The sequence below is a fragment of the Numenius arquata genome, chromosome 7, assembly GCF_964106895.1.
Source record: "Numenius arquata chromosome 7, bNumArq3.hap1.1, whole genome shotgun sequence".
Taxonomy (NCBI): Eukaryota; Metazoa; Chordata; class Aves; order Charadriiformes; family Scolopacidae; genus Numenius; species Numenius arquata.
Genome location: NC_133582.1, coordinates 15,265,184 through 15,290,943, shown reverse-complemented (window position 1 = coordinate 15,290,943; position 25,760 = coordinate 15,265,184). Strand labels below are relative to the sequence as shown.

The following is a 25,760-nucleotide window of genomic DNA, read 5'->3' as shown; positions in this document are numbered from 1 at the left end:
CCAACCAGCATCTAGAACCACACAGCCACTTGCTCACTCCCCCCAGTTGTGACGGGGGAGAGAATCAGAAGAGCAGAAGTGAGGAAAAACTCATTTCTTGAGACAAAGACAATTTAATAGGTAGAGCAAAAACCATTTTCACAAGCAAAGCGAAACAAGGGATTCATTCACTGCTTCCCATCAGCAGGCAGGTGTTCAGCCATCTCCAGGAAATCAGGGCTCCATCATGGTTACTTGGGAAGACAAACACCGTAACTCCAAACATGCCCCCTTTCCTTCTTCTTCCCCCAGCTTTTTATAATAAGCATGATATCATATGGCATGGAACATTTCTTTGGTCAGTTGGGGTCAGCTGTGTCCCCTCCCAACTTCTTGTGCACTCCCAGCCCTCACCGGCAGGGCAGTGTGAGGAGCAGAAAAGGCCTTGCTTGCTTAGCAACAACTAAAACATCAGTGTTTTACCAACGCTATCTTCATCCCAAACCCAAAATACAGCACTATACCAGCTGCTAGTAAGAAAGTTAACTCTACCCCAATTGAAACCACGACAATTTCTCAGAACTGCACTCCAGAGCCAAAGAATTGGGCTATTTCTCTTCAAAGAAGCTGCACACAACAGCAAGGTCTGATTCACAATGGTGAGTGTAGGATCACAATGGAGAAATAGTGCTTGGGCTCCCTCCTCATACTGCGGAGCCGTAAACATCTGAGAATCTGGCTACCTCTTTACTTGTAAAAGAGAGTCTGGCAATGGACCTGAATTTTGGGCCACACCTTTCCATACAGTTAGAGCTTTAGCACGGTCCCTGCTACGGTTTTAGCCCAGGAAAGGCAGTACTTCCCTTGACAAACGTCTCGACGCAGGGCACAGACAAGCAGACGTAGGGACATTCCCAGCCAACTCTGTGTGTGTGGTAGGGAGGGATTAAAAATATTTTCATTGTATTAGCATAACCCGTGACACAACAGTTGGCCACCAAGCCAGAGACTAACTCCTTTATTTAATTTTTATTAATTATTAGTACAGATGTAGCCCTCGCGCCCAACCGATTATTTAGTTGCCAGTTAAGAGGGACACAGAGCCTAATACAAACAAGTTAGTGCTTCTCCACAGGATTGTCTCTAACAAGCACCTTTGATCAGCGAGGTAGCAAAGCTTAACTAGAAAGAAAAGAGAACACAATCCTCTTTTCTGCATTGTTGAACTCAAAGGCATTCCCTCTAGACACTACCCTCTCCTCATGGTGAGGTTCCTGTAACACCTACATATTCTTACAACTTTGGGAGGCAACACCAGAAAATATGGAAGTGGGAGAAGAACAGAGGAGCACAGCAACTGAGACAGTGCAATAAAGGATGAAGAATATGATGGTTAGTTTTTCAAAGGGAAGAGTAGGATTAATGGGGAATGAGCAAAAGGTAAGGTCAGTGGGTATGGAAAAGGCCGTAACCCCCATACTACCTACTTCTGCAGGTGCCAAGATCCCACATGACTTTTCTCCTCCAGAGATAATCAGTCTCTTCTCTTGCACCCATGTAAACTCAGTGCGTGAACTCTCTCACTTCAAGTAGAGGTAGGAACTGGGACCATCCCACGTAAACCAGAATCTGAACAGAGTCTTACAAAGGCAGAGAGCTACTCACATGCACACAGCGGACAGCGTGCCCCGAGTAAACCCTGTGAGGAAGCATACACAGTAGACACTAGCTGGTGTCTGGAAATAGATTTATTTACCATTTTACAACAAGAAAACGAAAACGAATTACCAACTTTGTGATCCGGAAGATGAGATTCCACAGAGAACTCTTAACTTTGTATCTATAGGTATCTTTTGGTGGTGAATTCTACATGACTGCTTAAGGCAACTTCTTTGGGTTGGGGGTGGTTGAAGACATCAGAAGAACCAAACTGGTTTCCACTGACAGAAACAGAAGGAATATTAGGCTTAACATCCAAGGACTTCATGGAGACTGATTAACAAAACACCATTTTCTCTCAGTCAGCTCCACGCAAAACTGTCCAAATAATAGTAAATCTCAACCATCAGCAATGTTTAAACCAGAAAAGGTAACTTGGAAGATACTTGGAAAAACACACAGCACACTGCCTTCTGAAGGCATCACCTGCATAAACTACAATAATTCTAAAATTTACAGAACATACATTTACATATATTTTATAAAAAGATGAAACAGAACATGGTCTAGTTAGTCCAAAAAACTGTCTTCAACTATCTCTTTTTAGTTTATCAGAGGACTGGTAAGTACAGACACTCACAGAAAAACATCTTCAGAAGTTACTTCCTAATAAGAAGCCTTAGTCTGTGTTGCCGCCATGTGAAAGATCTCTTATCGTCCATGTGCTCATGATAAAACATTGGTCTCATTGCTAACTTCTAGTACCATTTTCTAAAATAAGGTAATATTTAGTTGAGGGGTGGGATTCAGTTTATTTTTAAATAAATTTCTAAGGCCTTTGAGTTTAGTGCCTCTCAATTTCCTTCTATTTCTTTGATGACCTTTTTCTTAAGTTAGAAAACAGTAATTATGAGCATGCAATTTCTACACATCTATATCTGCAGAGCATTCTCTATATCTATAGAACCACAATTCTGATCTTCTAAGTTCCTTCCTCATAAGCAAAGCTAAGCCCCTGATGGTTTCACTGTTTGACCTTAGAGCCCTTTTATTTTTTATTTTTATAAGGTAAACAAAACCAGTCATACTTAATGTAAAAGTACACTAGCCATTTATGTAACAAAAATACACAAAAGCCACAGTGGGTCACACTGAAAGTCCACCTTGCTCAGTGTCTTCTAAAAGTGACCAAAAAGCTTCTCAGATGCCTCCAGCAAATGGAAGGTGCTGTTGTGGTGGGTGCTCTGCTGCAGTTCTCCTTCAGTTTCTGCCTTAATGTTTTTCACCCTGATGCACTCCCCCTCTCTTCTTTTTTCTTCCATTTTCCCCCAATAGTCACTCATTTTCTCCCCAAAGTATTTTCCTTCATTCCACTCCCTTTATTCCCCACAAACTTCCTTTCTTCTAGTTAATTTAAAACCCAAAAATGTGACTCAGATTTTTACAAATTTCATTTTGGATCCTTGATATATTGATGCCTTCAGGTCTTCAAACATCTAGGAGAGCAATTTCTAACTTTTCACAAGGCTCTAAAAACAGCCTAGGCACTGCACTAAGTGAAAGATGCAGACTGTACATAAATACAAGCACTGAACATCTGATTTTACAAACATACATTGTGTGCATTGGAAAGCCAGACATGGTGTATGTACACCCAAAAATGAAGACATTTCACTAAGTGACAAGAAGAACAGATTTAGAGCAATGTTAAGCAGATCCTGGGAGCTTGCTCAGGCAAGGCATATGTATCAAAAGGACTGTTAGGCACAAAAGTATTCTTTCACCTAGAGCAGAGCTCAGACACCCTGATTGTGGGTAATCCCAAAACAGACATGCCATTTAGAAAGCCTGTTCTTTGAGATGTTACTGGCATGCATATTCAGAGTGTGACTACATCTACTCTATAATCTGGGTTCACTTCTAATGCTAGCAGTATCCAGGATGGCATGCCTCCTTATCTATTAAGGATCATTTAGCTATTTAAGCAGTTGTGTATTTTCCTTTCAACCAAAGATTCCCAAATGCTATATGGACTACAGAGGGAAAAGCTGCAAGGATGTGTTGTGAAACTATATATAACCAGTAAGTCTCTAAAAAGAACAGTCACCAGTAAATAACTAGTTTTTCCTCTTTTCAGTGCCCACCAAGGGGGAGAAGGAAGAGCTCTTGTCACAAAACCAATGCGGATGTCACAATCCACCCTGGCTTCAGCTGTTTATATACATTGATAAGACCTCTTCCAAGCCTCCTATTCTCCAAGTTAAACAGTCCCAGCTCCCTCAGCCTTCCCTCACATGAAAGACTCCATCATTTTAGTAGCTAGACTCTCTCCAGCTGCTCCATATCTCAAGTGCACTGGGGAGCCTAGAATTGGACCTGGCACTCCAGGTGTGGTGGAGGTTTTCAAGACACAAGTTAATAGGCTACCAGACAATCTAATCTAGGCTCCCTTTTCCACACAAGATTGGACCAGATGATCTTCTGAGGTCCCTTCCAGCCTGATCTGTTCTATAAACTTGGTGCCACCAGGACCTCCAGATCTCTTTCTGCAAAGCTGCCTCCCACCTAGATGGTCCCTAGCATATACTGGTGCCTGGGACTGTTCCTCCCCAGGTGCAGGACTTTGCACTTGCCATTGTTAAACTGCATGAGGTTCCTGTCAATCCATTTCTCCAGCCTGTCAGGGTCTCTCCGGATGGCTGCACAACCCTCTGGCATATCAGCCAATGGTTTCCTTATATACTGACTGCCAGTTATCATTTTTCTAAATTATTCAGAACTCCAGCCTCATGAACTACCCATCAGGTCGCTTGGCAGGAACACTGGTGCGCAGAATGCAAAGATACCTAAGGGTCTAGACCAAGTTTACCAGGGCACAGCCAGCATCAGCAGCTTTGTCTCAAAAAGGAAGGATGGCAGCTCCAGGGAAAGTTAAAAGGAACTAATGGTGATCCTGGGAATCAGGGAAAGAAGGATGATGCAGCAACCCTTGGGTCAACAGCAAGGGACAAGGTGGTGCAACAACCCCAAGGCAAAGGAGAAGGGGAGTCAGACGTGGAACCGGAGCAAGTGAGAGAGGCTGCGACTTACGACTTTCTCAGACAATGTTCAATTACACAATGCTTAGGAACCACCGTTTTAGAACATGAGCCCTCTGCTACCGTGATTCTTCCAGTAAATGTTCAGCAATTAGGAAACAAGAGTTCTAACTTTAAGCCATAATGACTGATTTTAATAACAAGACATTGCTCTGTAGACTTTGAAAGGAAGCATAAACAACTTCACGGAATCACGGAATTGTCAGAGTTGGAAGGGACCTCTAGAGATCACCTACTCCAACTCCCCTGCTGAAGCAGGATTGCCTAGAGCACATTACTCAGGACTGCATCAAGGCGGGTCTTGAAAATCTCCAGAGAATGGGACTCCACGACCTCCCTGGGCAGCCTGTTCCAGTGCTCTGTCACCCTCACCGGAAAGCAGTACTTCCTCATATTTGAATGGAACTTCCTATGTTCCAGCTTGTGCCCGTTGCTCCTAGCTGGGCAATGGCTAGGGCCATTCCCTATCACTGGAAACCACTGAAAAGAGTCCGGCTCCATCATCCTTCAACCCACCCTTTAGGTACTTGTAAACATAGATAAGGTCTCCCCTCAGCCTTCTCTTCTCCAGGCTAAAGAGCCCCAGCTCTTTGAGCCTTTCCTCTTAAGGGAGGTGCTCTAATCCCTTAATCATCTTAGTTACCCTACGTTGGACTCTCTCCGGTAGTTCCCTAGGCTCCCCAGTTCAAGAGAGACAATAGTTTTACTGCTTCCTAGTAGTTTTGCCACAGCAACTAAAAGGAATTGGGTTTAGCTTTTGGCAAAATGAGAAAAATTAGTATTTTGCTTTATCATTCACTCTTATAGAAATTATTTTTCATATGCCAATTAACATTTGTATTTTTCATTAATCAATATATTCCTATTTAATTATACTATTCAGACCTTTTATGTTGCCAAAAGGACATCAGAATTAGTTTTATGTATTGTCTTTCATTGGTTGAATAGCAGAGAATGTTTTTGCAGGTTTTGTTTTAAACCAAGTTATTTCTTCCTGACCCATAACTTAGCACTCGAAAGGCACTCTATCTTTTTAGACAAAGAATTGACCTTCATTGAGCCACTTAAGAGAATATGCCCCTATTTTGCTCACTACCACTATTACCACTCACTCACTACTACTAACTACCACTGAACTTTCCTTTCTATGATGTCATCTCAGAGACAAACAAGATAGATACAATGTGGAAATAATAGGTGTGCCTCGAAGAAAAAGGAATTAGTATAACTGCTCAATTTTTAAAGACTAATTTACTTTTAGAAAACATAACAGAGACATAGTAAATTACTTGTAAACAGCTAAAAGAAATATAAATAAAAGTATTTTAAACCAATTACAAAAACTTCTAGTCAGTCCTGTTTCTCAGCTACAAAGCTTTTCAAAAGCATGCAAATAATTGAAAAACTGATAATATAGATGTCCTGAAATTACTTCAGGAATTGTAGAGGATTATATCATAAGTAACACCAGCAAAAAAGACAAAAACAAAGGGAGCGAAAACTATAACTGACACTATAACTGATACCACTGATATGAGAAAGGATGAATAGTAGAAAGGCAACATAATTTGCAAAAATATGTTGACAAATAGGCCAACTACACTCTGAGTCATCCTAAAGATGAGCAAAAAACAATTCCTCTATAAACACAGTTATGGGCATAGTCCATTAGTTATGACAGTTCCAGCGATAAAAAGAATATAGTATTCTATTTATAAAGTCTGTTGATGAAGAACTTCATGCGCATGTTAAATAGCATGGCTTAGAAGAATAATAGAGGTTGATGAAAAACCTATATCCTTATCCTTTTTATTCTTCATAGTCTTTGCATCTTCTGCCTAATACAGGAAAATATTAATACCTATTTGTAGCAGGATATCTTTAACCAAGCAGACAACTGACGGACTAATTCTAACCACAAAAACAACCTAAAATACAAGCCTAAATGTATTTGAGTCTGAAAAACACAGCATCTTCACCTTCCTAACTTGAATCTTGCAAAAGCATTCTCATTCTAAACAAAAATTCAATCTAAATCCATACCTAGACTGAATTGGCATTCCTTCTTTACCTCTTGCATGGCACATTTTCCCATTCCAGAATTACCATTCAGTTGCTAATAAGGGCTCTCAAGATCTAGATCTCCCAGATTTAGAGACCAATGACCTTATCCTAAACTAATGACTAGAGTGGAAAGACTCCCTTTTGAGGAAGCAATAAAAATGAGCCTAAACTCCACTTTCTCTTTCACAAGTGAAGAGACCAGAGATAACAGCTACCTGTTGCTCTTTTCTTCAGAAGTCTATTAAAAGTTCTGAAAAAAGAATTCTTCATTCCCAATTTTCTCTCACTATCCCCTAACCCTATACAAAATCAGGCACCCTCTTTGAAAGGGCAGGTGTCACACTTTCTTTGGAAAACACTGCAGAAAGCTCTGCCTGTGAAAGCTTCCCCACCACTCGATTGTTTCTTTCTTAAATTAGTGGTCTCAATAGCTAGTGGAACTGAGGCAGAAATAGAGAAAGATTAGGTAGGAGTAGATTAATTTCCTGTTTCCATGTCTTTATGAGAACTCCAGAAGTTGTGAATATACATAATAAGAAAAGACAAACCCTGAAAGAAGTCTGGAGAATCTGCAGCAGTATCAACTAAACCATACAACAAATATCCACACCATGTCATTTATTTAAAAAATTCATCCAGAGCAAAACAGAATGGGCGTTCCCTTCAGGAAAGAAATCTATCTCCTCTGTAGAAATCCTTTTCTTTGAGGAGAAAAGGAATGAATATTTTGGGTGTAGATGTAAAGCTAGTTTAAGCAATCAGACAGAAGTGATTTCCAGTATTCACTTGTCCCCTGCTTTTATAATTTTCTATTGAAGCATTCCAAAACTCTAAAAAGCACAAGAAAGAGAAGTTAATCTTATGGAAGCAGCTGATGAATACCTCTCAAGGTTTCTGTCAAACAGACATTTAATAAGGACAGCAACAGTGATAGAAAACGGGGCATAGTATATCTTCTTAATAACCCTTCTAATCCTTTTCTAGCTATTTACAGAAATCACTTATTAAAAAGAGTGTAGAGCAGACCACTTGGGAATCAACTGTTTGCCACCAAGCTTTTCCTCATTGAAGGCACCTATGTTTCTAAGGAGTCCTGGAATGACATCTAAGCTTTCAGAATATTGAGAAATTGGAGGAAGAGAAAAAAATAATAAAATCATCTTTTCTCACCAGGGAAACTGTTGCTCTTCATCAGCAAATCTGCCATCACTGTTGACACTTCTGTTGAAATATATGAATGCAGAAAACATTTTAGAAGTTTCATTTCTATAGCAATCACAATAGATAGCAAAGCACAATGGCTGGATGAAGATGTAAACAAAACCTAGCTTCCTCATGATTGTCAGAAATTGAATTTATTGACATCTTGCCTCAGGAAAGCAAGGAGCAATCTGCTTCAATTAATATACCTATTCTATTGTAACTAGATGGTTATTTGAAGAACAGAATACAAACAAAATGGCAAATAACTCTTCCCCTCGAAAGGTTCTTTTCTCTTTCTTACCCCCAGTATCTTTATAAAGCAGTAGTGATTTCATTAACGCTGTTCATTCTTTTCGTCAGTCCTTGGGACAACAAAAGAGATGGAAAGTGAGCAAGCCTCTTGCTGGACTAAATTACTTCCCTTATGTTCTCTTTGAAATAAATGTCATAGCATTAATGACAGGAATTTGCCATGCTATTTTGGCTCTACAGTTTCATCATTAACAGAAAGCCAGCTTTATTAGAAAAGTTATTTTGGCAAGTATATAGGAACTGTGGGGTAAGGCGAGTCAGGAGTCTCATGCACCTTCTAGTGTATGAAGCATACTATTCCTATAACCCTCTTGCTTAATTCCTGCAAGGATTTTAAATCACTGGGATACAGAATTGAGGCTGACACAACTGCTTCATATAGAGAACGACAGGATTCCAGGTAATAAAAGTTTTCATATTCCTTTAAGCCTTCACCCTATTACTCCTGAATACAATGTACTTTAAATAGAAAATATCTTTTAACTTCATACAAGATGCCTCAAGTATTTATGACATAGAAGCAGATGCAATCTAATCACAGCAATCATCTAGTACCTGTAAACACATTCTATTGAGAAAGAATGCCAAAACTCGGTTACTGCAATGTAACATACCGGAACCTTTTATATACAACTCCTATCAAGACCAAACACAATGAACTATATTGAAGGACAGGTTTGCGATACCTTTCAACTGCCTCGTCAGATGAAGAATGACATCTCTGAACTCAGCAAAAGATATAGATCAACGTCTGCCTGACTTGTTAGTACCACATGCGAATACTGAACCAATGTGTTTATTGGCATAAGTCTTAGCAATGAGTCAGAATGAATGCAAGCAGTTGAGATTACCTATAGCCATTCCATCATATGATGGCACAAACTGCTTGGGTTAATATAGATGAGGGATCTTTGTCCTTTACTAAAGGGAAAACATTTTGTATTATTTTTGTGCATATTGCAGAATTGCAGTTATGTCTGGTACTCTAAGCCATACGAGCACCTAAATGTTGTTAGTGATCCTTGGTGCAAGAGTATAAAGCAGCACAGGCAGCATTGGCAAAAATCATCTCTGTCTCAAGTACATAGAAAACATGCACAACACAGGAGAAGGTAAAGAAGCACCATTCAAAAATACAGATCTTGCATTCAACACAGAAAGAGGGAGGAATATCGTTTACTCTTCTATTTCGGAGAAAACTAGTCAGAACAGTATCTTAAGGCCAGTAATTTGAGATCTAATTTAAGTGATAGGTGAGATTCAACAACCTCTAGTATTATTCTCCCTAGTTGAAACATGGATATGACAAGCTACATGCATTAGCATTCCATCTTTTATGGTTAGAATCATTAGTATCTTAGCTATCACATTAAGAGACAGAAAAGTAAGTAACAGGTCATAAAGAAATTAAGCCAGCAGAGCTTACGCAAAATGAACCTTGGCAATCTATTCTTCAAACATGCATAATGATATTTCAAGAATATAAAAATTGAAAATATATCATTTTCCCCTTTCAACTTTTTATATTTTCTAAAAGTCCTCCTACACAGAGAAACCAAACAGAAAATGTCCTCAAAAACTTCATGTTGCAACAAGCAATCTTTTTGGTAATAGGCTTTTTTTACCTGTTCCTAAGAACATTTCAATAGAGAAGCCAGTCATTCTCAAAAATTATCAAGGTGAATCATGACATTCTGTGGTTCAGGCTACCAGAAAATTCAATGATTATGGTACACAACGCCGTATGAATGGGTGATTGAGAAAAGCACCAGTAACAAAAACCCAAAATCAAAACCTTATGGAACTCTCAAGCTATGAAGTATATAATTTTGAACACATAGGAAGGATGTATAATAACTCAACTGTTTAATCATACCTGCAAGTTTTAAAATTATGACTCAGAAGGAAAGGCATTCTTTCCAATTAGTAAAAGTATCAACTGACCCTTTCTTATATGACACACTTGGATACCATTAAATAACTACACATTTCAACTACAATGCTGAAGTACTTCACACCACACCTTTACTATATAAAAGTCAAATTACAGAAACTTATGAAGTAAGATAACCCATACAGGCTTTACCTAAAAAGTCTTTTGGGTCACTGATTTTAAAGGGAGAAAATGATTTTGCACTGAAGCATTCTCCTTGGTCCTTCACTTTCCTTCAGCCATATTTTTCATCGCTGAGCTTATATTCTCATTTTCCCTCCCTCCATTCTCATGAAACTTTTTTCTTTGCTCGCACAAGTCTCCAGTATTTCAGAATCTATCTCTTTTTTTTTTTTTTTTTTTTAAATCCTGCTTCCAGTTTAATATAAAAGAAGAGTGCTATGACAGCTCTGCTATGTATCACTTGCTGTAACAGCCTCAATGCACAACGTTCTCTAAACTATTCAATATTATCATCAAGTTAGTAAATAAAGGGCATTTCATTTTATAAAATCAAGAATATACTCCCTAATATCAAAGGTGCTTAAGAATATCCAAGGAAATACTGTTTTTTCCTAAGCATAAAAACATGCTAGAAAGAAGATATCTACTGGTAAATACTTATATTTAATAGTGACCAAGTCTTTAGAGGATGGGTTTGAAAATAAACTGTTATTCTTTCTTTGTTGTAGAGATTGCCAGATCTGTCAGTGTTATTAGCACAAAACAGTTGTTCCTCCAACTACTAATGCAGCAACTGATACACGTACTGAACATAGTGCCATGGACTATTCCTCCCTGTGCAAGAATTCAGATCTGAATTGAGAGAAAAAAAAAAAGAAAAGACTTAATTGTGAATTACAAAATGGATGTAATAATCTAGGTTCAGTAAAAACAGACTGCATGTGCATAAGTCTCATTAATCTCTTACACCTGTTTAGTCATTGAAAAAAATGAGCTAAGAAAAATTCAAAGCCACAAAAAATATTCTGCCTCTATTTCCAGTGAGTTTAAGCCTGTTTTTTTTGTGTATGATCATATATTTCCCCAATACCAGAACTGAAAACATGGCTCTACTCATCTGTGGAGCTAAGGGAAGAATGTATATCACCTTAAAAAAACAGGCTTGAACTGTAAAAGCAAGCATATTGAATTTGGGTATTCTATATGCAATTGTTAGAAGACTTAGTTTTGAAATGTTAATGATCAAACAAAATTAAAGTTATTTCAAATTACAGCAAGTAACTTCCTATCAACAATTTTTGGACAAATTAGTATTTTGAGTGTAGAATCTTCCTAAGAACAGAAGTGTAAAGATTTTTTTTTCCTAATAATCTAAACATAGTTTTGTTTCAATGCATAAATAGTGCTACCTTCAAATTCCATCAATTTTAAACATTTTGATACTTGCACAATTGAATATCCAGGAAGAGGGTTGTGTGGAAGGTGAATATTACCACACACGAATAATACTGACCTTTCTCCTCTCAGTTGAAATAAAGACTTTTCTGTTGTCCCTTTTAGGGAGTCTTCCCTCTCTGATCCGCTGAAATGCTCATTACAAATTAATTGTCTACTTTCATCGTTAAATGGTGTGTATGACCTTTGCTCTGCTAGGCAGTTATTATTACTTCTGCAAAGATTATTCATCATAGCTGGTTCTTCAGAATTTAGCTTCTCTTCATCTGAAATAGCCAAAAAGAATACATTGTGTAGAAGTGTTCTTACACATTAAATACACGTGACAGAGCTCAAAATGAATTACTGTTTGTCATATTACATTATCAAAATTTGCTTGTATCAATTTAAAAGATAAGAAAGCTTAAGACTATTTAAAGCAAAGTAGTCAAATTCTTCTTATGAACATAGTTTCTTACAGTCTTTCAGTTTTGTGTTTTAACATTTTAATCTTTCATCTATTTTGTTTCTATTTCCCTTTTCGAGATAGGTGGATTGTACCTTGTGAAAGAAGGGATTATATTTCAAGATCTGAATATCATGAAGGAACTCAAGCAAAAGGTAGCTGTTAATCTTGTTCCTTGGTATGTACATGTGATAAGAACCCACACAAAAAACTTATGTAAATACTTGCATGATCCCCAAAGGGGAGAAGATGCAAACTCAGACTAGAACTACATTAGGTTCTCAACTTCTCCGATCGCTAACATCAATTTATTAAGGCTAAGGGATTAAACTACATATAGGGGTATATGATATAAATATATGTTTATAGACTATGTACATAATATTGAAGTAAACTTTAGTGCTTTTTGTATAAGACCTATTTTGCAATAAGGTAAAAAGTGAGATATTCAGTTTATCACGTAAAGTGACAATCCCAGGCAATGTAAGAATTGTTATTATTACAAATAAGTCTTCAGCACGTTTTATTATGAGCCAGTGTTCAGGAAACCAAGATGGAAAGTCATTTCCTATCTGCAAGCAAATTACTTTTAAATCCCACATTTAGCGACCTTTATTAATTCTTCACTAATGAAAATCTTAACAACAAATACAACGTAGTTGGAGGCCTGTCAAGACATATCATTCTTTTTTAATCCTCTTTTTATGCTCAATAATGCATCAAGGAATCTCCTTAGATGATGCCATCTCATTATCTCTTTAAACATTTCAACATTTAATGTTAATTTTACCCATTGAAAAAAACTTTCAGTAAAAATTCCATTACTTAGAAACCTATAGGAAAAAAGGCACCTGAGTAGCTTTCAACTCACTTTCAGAAGTGAAAGCCAGAATCACTTTTGGAAATCACATTTTCAAAACTGCCTTAAAGCCATTTAAGTATTTTAAAAATTTACTCTGAAAGGACACGCAGGTCCTTCAATATAATATAATAATTCATGTAATAATGATATTAAAACCCATCGTGCAGTTATTATTCCCGGAAATAACGTGTATCAAAAAATTCTTACTCTGATCAGGAGGAACCATTTTAGCAGAAAGGAAATTTCCCTGAGAAGTTCTTCTAAAAAAGCGTGCCCGAGCACTGCTGAGCTTTCTAACCTCGGCAGCATCAGCAGGAGGTTTTGGAAAGGAAACAGAAAAATCTTCATCTTTTGCAAAAGTGACTAGTACCGGTTTCTGTGACAAAGATAAAGAAGATATTTTAATAAAAGCACAGATAATTTCATTTCCATATAAGCAAGAAAAATAAAAGAAAGCCAAATGATTTATATAAAGGATTAAGTTCAGAATAGAATAGACAAAAGGCACACAGATTTGCTCATTAAAAAATTTTCATCTTCATATAGAGAATCTAATGATACCATTCCACTGAACAAGCTAGATATCTATACTATTATCACCACAGAAAGCAAACATTCAAGGGTGCAGAAAACAAACAAAAACTAGCCTGAGTACAGCAAGTGAAACTCAGAATTATTTTCCTCATAAATATTAACATCATCTACAGTACGCTAATTTGTCAAAAAAAAGTTGTGCCAAAGACTTGCACTAACAATTCTACAAGCACATCTATTCTTTAGAATTTGTTTTTGAGCACTAAAGTAGTGTTTCCAAAACACTTTAAATGTGTTCATATCACATGTACCACCTTCTATCACACGGAGACATATCATGCAGATCCAGAAACATGCAAGTTCTAGTTTTATTTATATTGGTATCTTGCATCTTAGAGGATGTGACCAATCCCCTGAACCTCAGATACATAGGGCACAACAAATGTTTTGTAAATGCACTGCCCTGTAAGATCAAGGTTCTCTACAGATTTCCTTAAAATAAAGAATCCATTAAAAAGTCTCCGGTCCGATGCTTCAGCTCTCTCCCCGGTATTAGTTGAAAATAGCCAAGAGGTGAGACCCACTGCCCACAACCACCATGACTAATACAATCTCTGCATCTACAGTGATGCATTTACAACTTGGCTCCACTGGTAAAGCAGTAAAGGCAGGTTTTGCATTGGTCTTTAACAGCAGTTTTCTCTAGGTTTTTTTCCACTCTCACACACAAGATAAATGAAAATTTAACACCAGTATTTAAATCCAACTGTAGATATATTTAATCTAAGTATGGTGAGAATTTTTTAATTTGATTCACAGAAATACATTACCTTATCAAAATTACTGAAGTATAACATTTCTCAGATTTTTTTTTTCCTCTCTTTCCTAAGGAATGCTACATTTAGATTACTGTCTTGAAGAAATAATATATACAGCAAGTATACTTAACTGCTTTAGCATGCTCTGTTCTCTCAGGTACTAAAGAAATGTTCATGACTTAATCTTATATTTAAAGATTAAATATAAAAAACCTGAAAGAGCAGATACACTTATAAATTGAAAACAATTCAAAACTTTCACAGAGGGAAAAGGGGGTTCTTACAAGTACCTCTATCTGTTTTTTAAATAAACTACAATCATTATATTTTACAGATGTGTAAGTCAAATAGAAGCATAATCAATATATTTACTTTCAAGTCATTGATCACAGAACCACAGAAAAGTTGAGGTTGGAAGGGACCTCTGGAGGTCATCTTGCCCAACCCTCCTGCTCAACTGCCCTGGACTTGACCACGGCCAGGAAGCTTTTGAAGATCTTTAGGAAACCTGTGCCAGGGCTTTGTCACCCTCACAGTGGAAGAAGTGTTTCCTGATGTTTAGAGGGAACGTTGTGTGTTTCAGTTTGTGCCCACTGCCTCTGGTCCCGTCACTGAAAAGAGCCTGGCCCCATCCTCTTTGCACCCTCCCTGCAGGTATTTATACACATGGATAAGATGCCCCCTGAACCTTCTCTTCTCCAGCCTGAATGGTCCCAGCTCTCAGCCTTTCTCCAGTCCCTTCATCATCTTTGTGTCCCTTCGTTGGACTCTCTCCAGTTGCTCCATGTCTCTCTTGTACTGGGGAGCCCAGAACTGGACACAGCACTCCAGATGTGGCCTTGCCAGTGCTGAGCAGAGCGCAAGGATCACTTCCCTGAACCAGGGAAGCAGCAACACTCTTCCTAATGCAGCCTAGAGACCATTAGCCACCACCTTAGCAGCAAGAGCATGTTCCTGGCTCATGTTGATGCCCATGACCTTTTTCTATTTTAGTAATCTTACACAAGAAAGCTAACTCAAGTATCCATCTTCTGAGTTCTGTTAATGTCACTTAGAATTACAATGCAATACAGCAATATGTAAATAGTTTAACTTATTTTCAGGTTTCTTTTGAGGAAAAGAATGACAAAACTAACTTTATAAGTCTCAGACTAACATTAAAACAAGCTTCAATTTCTCCCCAACCTATTTAAACCATATATTTTCCTAACACTACTGATACTGACACAAAAATATGTGTATTGCATGAGCTATTTCCAGAGTACTCACATGATCCAGCGGGCTAAGACGAACACCAGACACTGGTCTTGATTCAGCCAAATCAAAACTGGATGCATGAAGACTAGCACAAAGAAATCAAACATAATATGAATAAAGCAGACTCAGTGTTTTGTGGTGGTTTGTTTTTTTTTTTTAATTGCATGCTTCTTCCCTTTGCTAATGAATATGGAGAAAAGGAGGAAGAAAGGAAGAGCACTTTTACACTATCACTCTTCTTCCTTGAATGCTATTTAACTTCGACATCTGGGAATCCAGCAGCATCAAGGGAGAAGAATTACAAGATCGCTGGCACACCTGCCATGATACAGTTTATTTCATACACGTCTGTAACGATTCTCTAATATAAGCCTCATTTCATGCACAAACCCAACCGTGGTTAGTGCCCAAGCTATCTGACACAAGCCACAGAGCCCCCAGGTTTGTGCAGGCATGAGCATGTTCCTTCCTGTACAGAGGAGAAGCACAGACAGAACAAGCATGGATGTCAGCCAGAGTGACCCTGTTACCTGGTCACCAGCAAACAGCCAAGTCACTCTCGGGCTCCTGCCTTCTGCAGGGGCACAACACTATGCAGTAAGGAATACTGGATACATACAGTGCCTGACGTCATGCTGCCATGAAAACAGCATGGGCACTGACTTACTCATATGGCCATTCAAACCCATCTCAGCATCCCTTCTCGCATGCCTGACATCTACCATTTCAAATACAGCTCACATCTCCTCCCTACAGTCATTACAGAACTGGCATATAAGGAGAGCTAAAAACTTGACTGGGAAAATGGATGTAAAAAGCCCAATATACTTTTTTTTTTTTCTCTCTTTTGCCACAAGAGGAAGACCTATTGAGCTCTGTAAACTATGGTACATAACAAAACTCCACAAAGAAATAATTTGAAGTAGTAAAAATTTTGTTTAAAAATGAGCATTTCAAACTTCAAGACCTACAATCTTATATACAAGAAGACCTGAGAAAACTCTGAAAAAAGATCTAGCTTACAGTTTATGTGGAAGCAAGCAAGCTTTCACAGTTTCTAGGTGAAAGCTGAAGACTATCTCAATCAAAAGCATACATTGCCTTAAGATAAAGGTGATTTACAGACCATTTTCCTAACTATTCTCCACATACAAAAATAGTGTAATGACTGTCACTGGCAGCTCTAATCCACAGGAACTTCCTGGACATGTAGATTAACACCAACAGTAAAGATCATTAGAAGAAGGCAAAGGATGTGATTAGGAATACAGATTAATACAAGGGGGAAAAAAAAAAATCACCAGAAACATAATTACAGAATTAAATCTCTTGCTGCTTAAGGATATTTGAAAAAATCTTAAAGCCACAGTACCTAAAAACTGAAGGAGGTCTATTTCGAGGAGCTCGTGAGGATCCAGATCCAAAAAGTTTCCTTTGATCTTCTGCAGGTGTAAATGGTCTCCGAGTCCTTAGAGTTCGTAGAACATTTCTGGCTTCATTTATAATCTCAGAACTGGTCTTCTTCTTTGGCACTGAAAGCCTGTAGAATGGTGCTGCCTTTTCTGTATTTTTATCCTTTGAAGGCTGCATTCTGCTGCAAAGTAGTGTACAGGAAGAACATTGTACAATACATATGGAAGGCACAGAATATAATGCTAGTTTTAAATTACAAACTACTAATTCATCAATGTTTATGCTACCAAAATGTAGTTTAAAAAGATATTATAACAAAATCCTAGACGGTGGTGAAATTGTGGAAAATAAGGCTCATTGATACTGCATTTCCCTCTCTATTTCTCAGTTCTGTAGGAAAATACTGAAGAGCAGAAAGCATCTGAGGACCTTTAGTTTTTTTTAAAGGGAGCTAAAATACACTACACTCAGTACCACAGTGCTTTCTGGGCCAAATGTGGTACTCTGTGAGGAAATCTGTTTTTTAACACCTGATTACTTATAAAACAACATAACCAAAACAGGAATTAAATAATATGCTGTAAAGAGACACTTTCTTTCCAATGAACTTAAGACAAACCCAATAAAACTATCGATCTTACCAAGGGCTGCTTCCTAGTAAGTCAAAGAGGTATCACTACGAGTAACTGAAGCAGAGTTGCCAGTGATTGATAAGGAGAGACAAGGAAGAACAGGCAATCCATTTTTTTCTTCTGAGAGAAATGCCTCCCCAACCCAATCCCAAGTACATGCAAACAAAGACCACATTAACATAAGATAAATTATCAACCCAAACTTTCAACCGGCGTTCTGTCCTGCTGCATTTTCTAGCAAATGCAGCGGGCAGTGAAAGTCTTGCTTTATCATCTCTCAAGCCCCCCCAATCAATCCCTACCCTGGTGCAGTTCTCTGTAAATACCATCCTTGTAATTTTGCAGCAAACACATCATAAGCCTTAAACCATCCAAAATTCCTCTTCTGCTTTTCAGACACCTTATAAGGAAAATATGTTTCTGCACTATCTTTGATTTAGACCACCTGGTAACTTCTATTGTCTCACATAGTGTATGACAATGAACCAACAGTAGATCAGATACTGCCATCTTGGTTCTTTCTAAACTATGAAGCAAAAATCCTGCTCCTCTAGTGTCTTAGTTCACTTCTTCCTGTTCTGCACCTTTACATTTCCAACTGCCTCTTCTGTTCTTTCTTTCAGAGCCTGTGCATTCTGGCAAAGTTTCTTTAATTAATACACAGCCCAACCCTGTCATCTGGACTACACAAGATAAAACTGGATGCTACGGAGCGGTGCACCAACCTCTTTCACTGAAAGATACACAACTACAAAACAGAAGAAAAGATCAGGAGCCTGAGACTGTCCACGTTTTTAATCCTTCTGATTACCATTAATACATTTCTTCACTGTGACTAAATTTGGCTCTCTGTGCTCCCTACTCTTCCCTCTATTACAACACGATTCAAAAGAGATAAGTAAGGAATTCCACTGCAGCAGCCTGTTCGGAGCAATTATACAGCAATTTCTCACTGAACAGGAAAGGTAGATTATTATTCCCTGTTCTCCCAGGTACTCAGAGTCAAGATTTTGACCTTTAAGTGGAAGGTCTTCTGTGTAGGCCATATTTCCGACACATTATCCAGCATACAAGGAAACAATAGCTGTGAATACATACTAAAATGTAATCAACATGATTCTACAAATCAAAAATCTGAACTAATTCACATTTCCTCTTTTCCGGTCTATATATTTCCATCCACCTTCCTGAATTTTAAAATAAATCTTCTTAAGTAATCTAATATCTTACATTTAATCTCTGAAGGACACCGTTTTCTTTAGTTCTTAAAATCTCTGTGCTCTGACATTTAAATGAGTATTTTATGGGATTCATGTATATGTGCTTTGTAGTTAAACTAAGAAGTTAAACTGAGAGACATGATGTGTTACTGTGGAACAGAACCACCTCTGATACAATCAACTTAATGTTTTGTTAAGTCTACTGCCATCTGCAAACTTTCTATCCTAGAAGTACATTTATTTGCCACAGTTTAGACCAAACTTCCATTATAATAACTTTTTGTTGAAGCTTTCGCCTCTTACCTATTTCTTTTTAACTGGCAAAGGAACTTATCTACTATAAGCTGAATTAGTGAAGTCCTACTATTCGGGCACTGTTTGTCGCCTTTCCAATCCACGAAAACCACAGGTTTAATAATTAACGTTGCAAAGGGACCCTGTGACTTCGTTTGAAGGCTCCACTGAGCTCCCTGCTGCCTTGCTGCTTCGGCGGAGGGCGGGGGGGGAGAGCAGGGCCTTTCCCTGCCGCCGGGGGAGCCGGGCGGGCGGCGGGGCGCGGAGCTGCCACCGGGGGGCGACAGAGAGCAGAACCAAGGACTTCAACCGCTCATCCCGTCAGGGGCGTTCACACTCCGTCATTCCGGCGTACGGTAGTACCATACGCATTCAAAATTGTGGCAGTGATACAACACCAACATATTATTAATCCATACCCCGCAATTATTGGCCAGAAAATGGGATAGAACGCAGAGAAACAAGTAAGCAGTGTCATAAAATATAAGTTATGTGTGTGTGTATATTTATATACATATGATAAGAAAGCTCACTTTCTTGCAAGCATTTAAAAAACATGAGTAATTCTTTATCTGAAGGAATTTGGCTGCTGTGCCATCACAGTACAAACACCGTTTCTTTCCCAAATGACAATTTGTTCTCTCTCTTTTATAATGCCTAAGGCTGAAACATCTAAGCATCAAGCAACTGCTCTGCTGCAGCAGCACTCAGGACAGAAGCTCCATCTGCTCTCCAGCGTCCCACCACCCCAGAAGCTTTGAGGAAGCACCTTCAGCTATACTACACCAGTTCTCTTCCCAGGAAACTACTACCTAGAGCTGTGCATAAGGGAAAAACCCTCCAATCACCAGAAGCCTTCTTGACTTCGATGAGCATAAGGTACCTAAATCATTCACTTGCAGTGCCAGAGAGTAATTTAAAATATGGTGCAACAAACGAATGCAGCAAGCAGAAAGTGAAAGTATAGGATGAAGGAGCAGCACAAGAGTGGAAGGGAAACGACTGCACTGGCTGCCCAGCATACAATCTGTTTTTACTCATGGTTTTCATCATTTATACAAAACTAGTTCCATCTGGGTTTGTATTTATTTGCAAGAATTTCTATTTTTCCACAAACTCTACCCTTTTAAAAATAAAGTATCTTAGTTGCAAATAAAAAATAATTCTAATTATTAGTGCTTCTTTCTGAAAATCCAAAAGTGTTCCCATTTTGCTCCATAATCCCGGCATGGGACAGATAAAGGGAATGCTGTAGGGTCAATGGGGACCACATAACTGGGACGCACAGGTCTTGTCCCCCACTGCTGTCACCATTTTCCGGGTAGCCTTTAACTTGCACAGATGACGATCTCTCTGACTCTCTAGTAGAAGGTAGAAGAGTATTACACAAGTGTCTGAAAAGCCATACATGGGCTCCTGTCTTTTTTCCCCAGTTCTTTACTCCAGAGGCCTGGTCTTTGCTGTACAGGAAGACCTGAAAGCAGTAGATGAGTGTACAGGATCAGAGAACCCTGGGTTAGTCCTAGCTATCTCCAGAAGTGAGATAGCTGCACTTATCCTGGGTCAATCAACACATGAGAGAAGCATGGCTGACTACATCAGATGCGGCACCACACTGGCACTACCTTCCTATCCCCCATCTCAAAACCAGTGTCATTTAATTGCTGGCATACCGAGGGCCTACACTTGCAATCACTAAGCACACTGAGGAGAAACCCTGTACTCAAGCCATGAACACTCTGCTCACCCAGATCTGAATCCAAGTTCTGTCTGCCCAAGCAACTCTCTAGAATAGTTAGCACCCTATAAATACAGGTTTAATAAGTGATTGAATAATGGGTATTATTAGATGTAATGTTAAACATCAGCAACTTTTCAATCGCAACTGATACACTTTCAGCTTGGTGAGATTTCGAAGCAGAGGCATCACTATCAAAAAAGGAATGAGAACAAAGTTACGAGAAACGGAGCCCGCAACCCGCAAGATGCTCAGAACGCGCCCCGGAGGAACTCCCGGCACAAGCGGCACCGGTGGAGGAAAAGCTGCCCCGGGCTTAGCGGGGTAACCAACCCAAACCCGGCAAACAAGACTCCCTCCCGGGCACGGCGGACAGCAAGGTGCCGGGAAACGGACCGGAGGTTCTCCCCGACGTACCGCACACCCCGGTACTCCGCGCCCTCGCAGCGAGGCGGCAACCCCCACGGGCGAGCGTTACGGCCCGGCGGGGCACGGCCGCCGCCGCCACCGGGCGCTGGCCAAGGCGCTCCGCCCGCCTAACGGCACCGCCGACCCACCCCCTCCCTCCCTGGCGGCGACGGCGGCGGGTCGGCACCCACCGCCGCCGCCTCCGCGGCGTCCCGGTCCCCCTCACCGCTGCGGGCGGCCCCCACCCCCGGCGGCGGCACCAGCGCCCGCTGTTCCCATGGCAACAGTACACACCGTGGCCGCCGGAGTGGTGCGGCCGACGCGGCGGTGCCGGGCGGGCCCCTCACTCACCTCCGCCGAGGCAAGACGGCGGCCCCGCCGCGGCGCCGGTACCGTTACGCCCCGCGCGCTCCCCTCAGCCGCACCTGCCGCGGGGGGGAGGGGGGGGGGGGGAAGCACGGAGGCGCCCAAGACGCCTGCGCGGGCAGCGGCAGGCGCAGGCGCAGCGCGGCCCAGGCCGGGGCGGGCTGAGCCGGGGGGCTGGGTCCGGGGTAGTGGTCCAGCGGCGGTCGCGGCTGTTGCCCGTTCGGTCCGACGTCCCCGCACCCGGGGGCAGGGGCAGTGAGGAGTCCTGCCGCAGCGTTGGCCCGCAGGATGGTGGCGGGCGCTTCCCCCGGCCTGTCTCGGCCCAGGTGGTAGCGGGTGGCAAAAGCCCATACTGGGGTTGACAAAAGTTACTGGGTTTGGAAATGCTGGATGGGAGCTGTTGTGGTACCTTCCCTCTCAGCTCAGATTTACAGATCGGAAGACGAGACATTGAAAGTTTTCCACACTAAAACAAAACCGTGGGACTCGGGCGGGATGTAGCAGTTGTAGCTGTTAACAAATTCAGACCTTTATCAGGAAGTTTTGGTTGGGACACGGTTGAGGCATGGAGGAATGTACCTAACCTTGAATAGGACGTGGAACGAGACAGTGTGTCTTACGTGTTCCTTTGGAGTTGCTGACTTAGACATAAGACCAAAAATACAACTTCTGGACCAAGCCAAGAGTGTCTCCCAAACTAACCCAGGGTAATTATAATGCTAAAATACACAGCCCTTTGTGAATAATGAGCATGCTAATCAGATAACCTCACGAAATGTTTTAAACATGAGCTTAGATGTATGTGTATAGTTAGGAGTGGTGAATGAATCATTATTGACCAATCAGCTGTATTTTATCGTTATAAATATTGGGCGGTGTGAAACGTGAGGTGTGGTGGCTGTTGTTAAATGCCTGGCACCCAGTTCTGCAGAACTGCAGAACTGAAATAAAAACAGATATCTCGACTCAGTGAGCAGGTTACCTCTCGCACAGGGGGCAAAGAACCCTCACTTAGGGCCAACGGCAGCAGCCACAAAACCCCTTCTCTGGGTCACCCTGGTCAGGCACCATGGGTCGAATCGCTCGTCTCAGCGGCTTCTTCTTGGTCCAGAAGCACTATCACATCTCCTGCTCACTTCCCGTTCTCTGGGAGGCCCAAAGATAGACGCTATCACATAGCAGAGCTTCGCACCGATGGTCCCACAGGCCTTTGTTGGAGTGGCACGAGGGGGTCACTCGCAGTGTCCCCCTCAAGCTGCCTCCTGGGCGGGGCCCTACCAAAGGTGAATCCACCTACAGGTTTCAGGACCCCATCGGCCAGGTGCACCAGGTGCTCAATGAACATCTCCCTCGCGTGCCTCCTGCTACCGGGATGGGTAATGTGATCACGGCCCCTATCAGAAAATCTCCAGACATGTAACGACAACAAAGACAGGCCTGTTGTGGCAAGTGGGTTGTTCATGACTGACAAGGACAGTCTTTGTTTGCTATCTCTGAATGCATTTTGAAATTTATCTAAAAACTGCTATGGGAGGTTAATTACTAACTCTTTGTGAGTAATACAAAAAGGCAACAAATACAGCTCCATCTGACCAAGCTTCTTCCTTAGTTCATTTATAACATACTTCAGATATATCTGAAAGCACTCTCTGAATAAATTCATCTTGTATATATATTTATATGTAAATATAGATGTATATCTTACTGACTTAAAGTTCCTCTTACTAATTGCTTACTAACATCATAACTTCCTCATGTTTGTTAGACAAGAACCCTGTGGACATTTTAAATTTAATTTGTCTTTCTGAATATTGTTACAAGCCTGTTATGCCCCCTTCTTCCAGAAAAATGTCCTCTTCCAGTTCCTCTTTTGATTCTGACAGGCATTATGATAGCAGTAAAAAGATCTGCATGTGTAACCCTACCCAGTTTACATAACACATGCCATTATCTCCGCTAGCTTCTACTTTATCTCTAATTATTAGACATCTAGTCCTCTTTCTTCTGCAGCCAAGTTCAATACCTTAGAAGTAATGAAAACCTTGTTATTATTGTACTTGCTTTTCTTTGTATATTCTTCCTTAAAAGCCAAAAGAATGTGTGTGTGTGCATGTGTGTGCATGCTGTTTTCAGATCATTCACAGTTAGCTCATTCTCTGTTATTTTCTGCTGAACCTTTCTTTCATTGACATAATACAAGCGAAGTTTCACAGAAAAATGTGTAGATCTGTTTCCTGGTAAAGCCTGTTTGAATCTCTTTTTACTGTTATCATCTCATCATTCTTTAAACAATTTTAAATCCACCCAGTTAAACCCACTAAGCCTTCCTTCTTGGCTTCTTCTTTAATCCTTTTCATATGCATATTATTTCTCCTCTATTTTCTAGGTCATCAAATTGAAGAGTTAATTTTTTATTCATTTTCTGAGCTTTTGCAATCATAGCAAATATTTCTTTTGTGATGTCTTTCTGCTATGTCTCAACTGTTACAACTTTCTCACTTAAATCCCTTTTCCCATGTGCTTTTATTGAATGAACTCTCTCAGCACCTATGTTAAATGCGGGTACTTAATTAAATCCCTTTGTTTGTAAAAACACTGCTTTAGGATAGAAGTATCAGCAAAATATATAAACTGACTTGGTCTGGGCAAGCCAGTATTTGCTCAAAAGATTGCTGAGGTAAAAGCGATGTGTGCTGAGCAGTTCTGCCTAAATAACCAAAAAATACAAACTATTCAATTATGTCGTATTCATTCAAATTACTTTATTTTTTAGATTTTAAAATAATGAAAGGGACTTTGTGCTGGTATTCAGTCTGAATTTTCAGTTTGGCTAACTTAAATTTGTCTAGAAATGAAACTTACCTGGATATCCAAGCATACAAGGCCTATATTTCCATGCAATTCAGAACTAGTTAACAGTGTTAAATACTCTGCCTGCCAAGTGGTCATCGATCATATTCGCTGCTTCTTGTTGCTGACCTGTAAGAGCAGCCTCCAGCGCAATTTCAGCAACACAAGTGGCAATGCAATCCCATTTCCCCCTGTTTCTTTCCACTTTTTTTCAAAACAAAACAACAGTCCCACCTCCAATCTGGACAAAAAATCCTCCTGTCATATTCAACTTTGCATAGACCATCTGGTATGTGCTGTTAAATAAGCTCTGTGTTTCATATCACTTGTAGCTCATTACAAAGGCAGGTGAAGCAGTTCATTTTACGGCAGATAGAAACAACCCCTGTACTAGGTGGCCTAATAAATTATAATCAATCAGGTTTATGAAGATCTTCATTATATGCAGCGGGGAAATCTGTCACGGGAAAAGAGCACTGGTTATATGATGAGGTGACCAGCTTGGTGGACCAGAGGAGAGCAGTATATGTTGTATATCTTAATTAAGGCTTTTGACCATCTCCCATTATGACCTCACAGACAAACTGATGTAGTGTGGGCCATTTAAGTGGATAGTGAGCTGGACTGAAATTGAGCTTAACTGCAGAGTTCCAAGGGTGGAGATCAGCAGCACAAAATGCAGCTGGAGGCTGGTCATAATCAGTGTGTCCCCTCAGCAAGTTTGTTGACAATGCAAAACTGGGAGGAGTAACAGATACACCAGATGGTTGTGCTGCCTTTCAGAGGGACCTGGACAGGCTGGAGAACTGGGCTAAGAGATAATCTCAAGAAGTTCAACAAAGGGAAATGGAAAGTCCTGCACCTGGTAAGGAATAACCCCATGCACCAGTTCATGCTGGGGGACAACTGGCTGGAAAGGAGCTTGGCGGAAAAAAGACCTGAGGACCTTGGTTGACACCAAGTTGAGCATGAGCCAGCAATGTCCCCTTGCTGCAAAGGCAGCCAACAGCTGCCTGGGCTGCATTAGGAAGAGCACTGGCAGCAGGTGGAGGGAGGTGATCCCTTTTCTCTGTGCAGCGCTGGTGAGGCCACAACTGAAGTAATGAGTCCAGACATGGGCTCCCCACTACAAGAGATACATGGACACACTGGAGTAAACCCAGCAGAGGACCACTAAGATGACTAAGGGACTGGAGCATTCATGGACGGTGAGGCTGGGAGAGCTGGGATTGTTCAGCCTGGAGAAGAGAAGGCTC

General features: G+C 40.4%; 1 protein-coding gene across 2 annotated transcripts in view; it reads right to left on the bottom strand.

The window, feature by feature from the left end:
- The window catches only part of ARMC2 (armadillo repeat containing 2), a 59,801-nt gene extending 38,080 nt beyond the window's left edge, over positions 1-21,721 (bottom strand). Inside the window, exons 1-6 of one of the 2 annotated variants that reach the window (XM_074150417.1) lie at positions 21,640-21,721; positions 16,956-17,177; positions 15,596-15,668; positions 13,182-13,350; positions 11,726-11,933; positions 7,971-8,021 (exon numbers count right to left, since the gene is read on the bottom strand). In XM_074150417.1, the coding sequence (XP_074006518.1) occupies positions 7,971-8,021; positions 11,726-11,933; positions 13,182-13,350; positions 15,596-15,668; positions 16,956-17,173 (719 nt within the window). In that variant the 5' untranslated portion in view covers positions 17,174-17,177; positions 21,640-21,721. Of the gene's footprint in view, positions 1-7,970; positions 8,022-11,725; positions 11,934-13,181; positions 13,351-15,595; positions 15,669-16,955; positions 17,178-21,639 lie in introns of those variants that run through there. The other variant, XM_074150418.1, reaches the window with a different exon arrangement.
- Between the last annotated feature and the right edge of the window lie 4,039 nt (positions 21,722-25,760).